Source organism: Palaemon carinicauda, chromosome 15 (genome assembly GCF_036898095.1).
Source record: "Palaemon carinicauda isolate YSFRI2023 chromosome 15, ASM3689809v2, whole genome shotgun sequence".
Lineage (NCBI taxonomy): Eukaryota > Metazoa > Arthropoda > Malacostraca > Decapoda > Palaemonidae > Palaemon > Palaemon carinicauda.
The window spans coordinates 59060416-59068073 of record NC_090739.1 but is presented as its reverse complement, the minus strand read 5'-3'; the positions used below and the strand labels follow the sequence as shown (position 1 = coordinate 59068073).

General features: G+C 43.9%; 1 protein-coding gene across 1 annotated transcript in view; it reads left to right on the top strand.

The window, feature by feature from the left end:
• The window catches only part of LOC137653983 (uncharacterized), an 18148-nt gene extending 17979 nt beyond the window's left edge, over positions 1–169 (top strand). Inside the window, exon 2 of the mRNA XM_068387617.1 lies at positions 1–169. This exon is cut by the window's left edge and continues 188 nt beyond it. Within this exon, the coding sequence (XP_068243718.1) occupies positions 1–169 (169 nt within the window).
• The last annotated feature ends 7489 nt before the right edge of the window (positions 170–7658 follow it).

Here is a 7658-nt window from a genome sequence, read left to right as displayed (position 1 = left end):
GAAGCAAGACGAGAAGAAAAAGAGAGGGAAGAAGCACGACGTGCAAAGAAAATGGAAGCAAGACAGGAAGAAAGAGAGGCAGAACGAGAAGAAAAAGAAAAGGAAGAAGCCAGAGAAGTCGCAAGACATGCGAGGAGAATGGAAGAAAAAGAGATGGAACGAGAAGTAAAAAGGAATAGGAAGAGGTAAGAGAGATTGCACAACATGCGAAGGAGTTGGAGCTGTTGAACGCCTGTGCAATATCTGTAGGGGAATCAGTATCTGACAGTATCTCCCCCATTTGGCATTCCCAGGAATATAGGCAGGTCTATGCTTCCTCATAAGCAACCCATCCTTAAGATAATAACAGGTCAAAGACTGTTGCGCCTCCATCTCATCCATCACACGGTACAATAACTCTGTTAACATTGCATCCTTCCATTGCAATCCTATCAGCCTTTTCCTAATCCGTTGTCCTACTTCTAACGCTGAGTTTTCTATTTCTTCTTTGTCTTCTTATCCACACGTTCATCATTCCTCTTCTCTAGGGCTTACTCAGGATTTCTTTTCTTGCGTATCATCAAGGGAATCCTCTTCTTCAGAAAAAAAATCCTCCAACATCATCACTCCTTTGATTTCTTTTTCTTCTTTTCCAGCTACTTTCGTCGTCATGCTACTAGTCGTCACACTACTAGGAAACAGATATGAGTAATCCTTCTCGAGTTCAGTCATAGGACTATATTTCAGTGGTTTTTCCATTACAATAGGACAAGGCACAATCGGCGCTCCCCCAACCTCATTTCCCAGCAGGACGTCTACTCCTTCGATAGCCAATGAATCCTTTACCGCAAAATATAAATTATCTGTCAGCAACTTGCATGACAGTTTCAAACGGCAAATAGGGGTAACTTCTTCACCTTCTATACCATTGAAAATAACAGTCCATTGTGAGAGACTGTTCTGCCAACGGGTGTACGCCTCGTATCACCAACCTATGGTTGCAACCTGTGTCGTGCAATATCTATAACAGGGTTCGCTCACTTCCGTCTATTGCTGCTAACATACCTTCATAAATATATGGCTTCAAGGTATCCATGCTGTTTGGGTTTGTCCTGTTCGTCATGTAAACGTTGGCTGGTTTATTTTCCCCTTCGTTCTTTCCCAATTGTTTCTTCATCTTCGCATTCTGTGAAGTCGAATTATCCTTAACCACTTGGGCGACTACTTTCGATTGGTTTGACCAACATTCCTTACTGATATGGCCTCGCTTGCCACATTTAAAACAAACAATATCATCTTCTGCACGTCTTTCACGATACTTGGAGGAGGATTCGACGATTATTGCTGTGGTACTATCACATTCTGCTTAGGAACAGTATCAGTGCTACTTTCGCTGTAATTATTGAACTTGTTCACATAGATATTGCTGAACTGGTTTCCATGGCTCGGCGAATACTTGACACTTGGTTGGAATGACAGTTGAAACTTCATGCCCGAGGAGGTTTACGACTGATAATATTATAATCTTCACTCAGCGAAGCGGCTTTATCAAGTTTATTCAACTCTCTCTCTCTCTCTCTCTCTCTCTCTCTCTCTCTCTCTCTCTCTCTCTCTCTCTCTCTCTCTCTCTCTCTCTCAAATATGTTCGAATATGTTGAGGAATTCCTCGTAGATGCTGTTCTAGTTCTATCAATTCTTCTAAATCAGCCTTCTCCCTCACGTTAGCAGTCTCTGTCAATCTCTTAAAACATCATCGTACCTTATAAGCGTAATCCAGGCAAGTTATTTTCTCATCCTTCCTCAAACTTTGGAACCTTTCATTATAATATTCAGGGGTCATCTGATACACTTGCAGCACGCTCCTTTTCACTTCCTGATACTCCTTTCTCTGGTACCGAGATAAGGAAAGATAAGCACTGGGGCCATTCCAAATCAATACAATCTGCAATAACACAGACCATTTATCTTCTGGCCATTCCATCGTCGATGAGACCATTTCAAAATGATCAGAGAAATCATCTGGAGTCTCTTCTGTGAACTTTGGAATTAACCTCTGGGCATTCAACACATTAAACACCAGATCGTGCATAGCAGGGGTCGCCCCTGTCCGGGCTGCTGACTTTGCATGGGCATTCAACAGTTACAATTCCCTTGCATGTCTCGCCTCGTCTATCTCTTTTTCTTCTTTTCTTATCTCTTTTTCTTCTTGTCTTAGGATTTCCCTTGCTTCCATTTACCTCACATGTCTTGCGATCTCTCTGGCTTCTTCCCTTTCTTTTTCTTCTTGTTCTGCATCTCTTTCTTCACGGCTTGCTTCCATTTCCATCGCACGTCGTGCTTCTTCCCTCTCTTCTTCCTCTCGTCTTGCTTCCATTTCTTCCGGTCTTCTCTCTTTCTTCTCGTTCTGCCATCATATTCAACTTAATCAAATTCACCTCCACTGAAATTCCTCGAATCTCAGCCTCTACACCCCTTTCTGCTTTCATGCCTTCAGTTTGTGGGTCAACTGGTCCTTGCTTGATTACAAATTCTTCTTCAGCCTCCTCCAACAGTTCGCAATCTGCTACATCTTATTTTGCCATTTTCCCCAAGTTTATCAATGCCTCTAAGGCTAGACACCTGATTTGGGCTGTAATCATTCCACTCGTTGCATGCCCACCACATGACATTAAAATAGAGAGCCACTGAGCTTTAGTTACTTTAGCTTCTGACAATTCCTGAACCTTTAGGTCTTCAAAAACTGTACTATCTTGTACTTTTACAAAAAAAAAAAAAAAAAAAATACCTCTCCAAAAAATATATCCTAACAATACACAAAATCTTATCAACCCTATACTGTTCAAACCATAAATCAAAACACTGCCCTGTTATCCCCAATATTCGAAACAGTCTCGCTTGATCTCGGATCTGGGCGCCAAAAATATATTGTATTATAGTCCTGTGGTCTGGAAACTAAAATATAATATTATATATATTATGGCTGGCAAGCTACCCAACCTCTCGAGTTCCAAACTCACCTGTTTGTTTATACATAAATCTGTTACACTTGAAAATATTGATACCCGAGCTCTGAGGCAGTTATATAACTCCCAGACAGCAATGTATAAAAACACTGAATATCCAAAGGTGTCATAAGTACACTCAAAGAAAACTGGGTAATTATTAAGAACTATTCAAATCCACCTCTTCGATTCTTTAACAGAGGTACAAATGAGTACTGAAATAAACAATGGTGATTGAAATAATACACAGTTTACAAAAATTAATATATTCTATAAAAAGAAAAATTACAACACCTTGATAGAATTCACATGAAAAAATAAATCACTTGAAATATCAAGTCTGAACAAAATAGACTAAGACAAAAGAAATTAATATTATGAAAATTATATAATCACTTGTTTCACTGGAAAATTACAAATTCGGAGGTAATTTATATTTTTCGTAATGATACAAACACAGGCTATTTAATAGGGGTATTACTTTCAGCAAAGCTGAAAGGACCAGCCATTAAAATTTAGTGAGGGTTAACTACCCATCCCGCTATTTAGCGGATGGGGTAGGGTGGTAGCTTGCTACCCCTCTCACTCACACACCTGTGATTGAGCTAACTGTGCTTGGAGATTTGAATAGTTAGGAAAAATACAAATTACCTCCAAATTTGTCATTTGTTCCGTAACTAGAATACAAACCGATGCTATTTAATAGGGGTGACTCAAAATTAAGAGGGTGGATATCCTTGCCAATCTGGCTTTTTGGCCTTACCCGGGGTACTCCCTATTGTGCAGAGATTACAGTGACAATAAGGAGACCCTAACACCTCGCTAAACCTGCTAAGGATGGTCTGCGGCCTACGCAAGCTGTGTGTGGTGAGACACTAGTAATGTGACTGTCAAGGTAAAGGTTATTCTGAGTCTTGCAAAGACTAACCGAGGATACCGAGACATTCTCAATACCACCCTGCCATGGTATGTGGGCACAACAGTATTGGGAAAATAATAGGATACACATGGGAGCAATGGTTTACCTGCAGAGGTTTGAGGTCACCTTGTGCAGTGGACCCAGGAAGCTGATTTTCCCAAGAGAGGGAAAGTGAAGAAAGTTAATGAGCCAGACTTTCCCTTTCATTCACTCAGACTAAAACCTGCATAACCAATACCCTCAGCCTTCTGCTACTTGTCCATTAAGGAGCTTGAGGTACTAAACCAGCTGTTGTGCATCCAACACAGGACCGATATTAAATGTATCGAGGTTCCTGTGTCTCACACCTTGTAGGTAGTGGGCGGTGAACGTAGTTTGGCGTTTTTCACGGGCCCACTTGCAATACCTGCGTCACAGAAAAGTTCTTCTTGCTGGCCAGAGATGTAGCTACACCCCTGACATTGTGCGCTCAGGGACGACGGGCTGGAGGAGGATCGGGATTCAGAGCAAGGTTAGTGACCCTGTGAATCCATGCGGAGATTTTGTTTCCTGTGATCATCCTCTTGTTTCTGCCCATGCTGACAATCAGTGAGGGCACTTTGGGTCGAGCTGCTGCTGATCTCTTGAGGTAGCGCCTCAAACATCTTACTGGGCATAGTAAAAGATGATTGAGTTGACAGTTACAGAGCGGAGACTCGTTATCCGGGAGGAGTCGAACCTAGGATCCGAAACCTGGTTTCTGAGTCTAAGCAATAAGCTTAGGGATGAAGCTGAAGCTTACCTCTACCCATCCTCTTGAATGGGCGACATCAGACGAACGACCATGAAGTTCGCTAACTCGTTTGGCTAAGGCCAAGGGAAGTAGGAACACCGTCTTCTAGGTTAGAAGGAAAATTGTTGCCTGTTGCAATGGTTCATAAGGGAATCCTTCTAGGGACCAAAGAACTCGAACCACATGCCCTTGGGATGTTACACACTGAATGAGGACAGGTAAGTTCAGAAATACATACAAGGATGGAAGTTCAAAAGATGACAAAATGCCTATTCCTTTCAGATTAAAGAAGAGACTCAAGGTTGAACGATAGCCTTTAACCGTAGAAACCGAAAGATGCACTTCTTCCCTCAATACTCGAGAAATTCAGCTATTGTTTGAATAGTGGTATTGAATGGATTAAGACCCCTTCTAAGGCACTAACCACAGAAGATGTTCCACTTCACCTGGTAGAATGAAGTTGATGATTTTCGCAGCTATCCAGGCATCCCCTTTCACGACTTGTTGCGAAAAACCTCTCTGAGAGAGATGCTGGATAGTCTCCAGTCGTGAAAGCGTAGCGAAGCTACTACCTTGTGGAAAAATTGACATGTGGTTGCCTGAGTAGATTGTGTCGTGGAGGAAGTTCTCTTAGGGGCTCTGTTACAAGGTCCGGAAACAATTCCGCGTGATACCATAGCGGAGCTATGAGGGTGTCCTTGAAAGATTGACTGATGTTCTAATCTTGTTGAGTACTCTTCTCATCAGACAGAATGGTGGGAATGCGTACACGTCGATGTTGTCCCACCATTATTGGAATGCATCTTGCCAGAGAGCCTTGGGATCTGGGACTGAGGAGCAGTCCAATAGGAGCCTGAAGTTCAGGGCCATTACAAATGGGTCCACAGTCGGGAAACCCCACAAAGTCCAGACTTTGTTGGCTACTAGATGACCCAAAGACTATTTGGAACCCAGTATCTGCAATGTTCTGCTTAGATTGTTGGTGAGCACATTCCTCTTGCCAGAAATGAACCGAGCTGATAGTGAGACCGAGTGAACCTCTTCCCATCTTATCTCAGTATCTCGACTACTAGAAGGGATAGGGGCTGCAAAAAAGTATCTCCTTACTACCGTGGTGTTGTCGTTCATCACCACCAATGAGTGAACCGCCAGGAACTGGTGGAACTTTTGAAGAGCCAGAAAAACGGCATTCATTAATGTGAAGGTACTATTCGGACTCTGCCCAAGGTTCTGAGGCCGTGTGGTGCTGCACGTGGGACCCGCACCCTTCTTTTGATGCGTCCGAGAACAGCATCAAATCAGGAGGAGGGACGAGAAGATAGACGCCCTTCAGCAGATTCTCGTCTGCCAGCCACCATTCGAGATACGTCTTTTCATCTGATGCCCTGGGAATCAGAGTGTCTGGGGAATCAAAAGCCTGATTCCAATTGGACTTCAGACGCCACTGGAGAGATCGAATCCTGACAGGCGAAGGATGATAGATGTCCGAGGAGACATAGCCCCCTCTGGGCTGGGAGATCTTCTTGTTTGAGGAAAGGCCTTGCGACTTTCTTCAACCTTGCTATCCTGTCTGATGGGAAGGCTTTATGATGTTTGGTGTCTAATACCATGCCCAGGCATACCAGTCATTGAGTGGAAAGCAGGGAAGATTTCTCGAGGTTACCATCATCCTCAGATCTTGGCAAAGTCTCAGAAGTTTGTCTTGGGGCTGAAGAATGGTTGCCACCGAGTCTGATAGGATTAGCCAGTCATCCAGGTAATGAAGGAGACAGATGTCAAACCTGTGAGCTCAAGATGACAGAGGCGAAACACTCTTGTGAAGAACTGAGGTGCTGTGGAAAGGCCAAAACACTGCACCATGAACTGGTATGACTTGTTGTCGATGTTGAAACTCAGATACTTTCATGAAGACGGATGGACTTGGATCTGGAAGTATGTGCCCTTTAGATCCAGTGTACACATGAAGTCTTCTGGTCTTATCACTAGACTGACTGAGTCTGCCGTCTCTATACTGAACAAAGTCTGTACAACAAATTTGTACAGAGCTGATATATCAGTGACTGGTCTCCAGCCTCCAAACACCTTTCCACAAGAAAGAGTCGACTGAAGAAGCCAGGGGAACCATAGAGGATACCCTGAACGAATCATGCAGATCGTCCAAGGTTCGGCCTCGAGCTGTATCCTCCTGGTTCTGCAGCTTTGTAGGCATCCCCTACTTGGGGACAAGCAGGAAGATGACCTCTCCTCGCATTTACAGTTTCTACCAAAACCTCTCTGAAGTTTTCCTCCACGATTGGACTTGTTGCCTTTCCCGTCCCTGACAGGGAAAGGTTTCTAAGACCTCCATTTTCAAAAATTCTGCCATTTTAATAGTTGATGGTTTCTTATGGCTGGTCTTGGAAGGGCTGGAGATCTGTAGGGCAGAGCTGTAAGGGCTGTAAAATGGAGGGAACCCATCTTGGTCTTCCTCCACCTCTGCACAGCCTGCTCGACGTCCCTTGGCTCGAAGAGGAAGAACCCTCCATGGCAGAGTTTCAGAGCCTAGCGATCCCCGGAGACGAATACCAAGGTCTGTAACCAGAGGAGACTTGATGGACAATTTCTTCCAAAGAAGAAGACTGGAGGCGTACAGGTGAAAGAACTCTTGCCCCCAACCGACGATGTACGAGAGGTGGATCAGCAGGCTGATCAACAGCAAGGTTCTGAAGAGGAGTGTATATGTGAGACCCTTTACTGGAAAGGGAAACACTCTTCGGAGAGAAACGACACGGACTTTGCTCTCCACATGAAGGATCTTCGTCAAGGGAAGGAGCACAGACCTTGTCAGCTAAAGATAAAAAAGAAGACGCATTCACAGGAGTAGCTGGCAGGGCAGCAGACGAGGTCTCTGAAACCACAACATTGACAACCTACAAAGGGTCAACGTCCGACACTGATGCTAATAAGTTGATGAGAGATACCGCAAAAAATGCAGGCTCAATCGCTA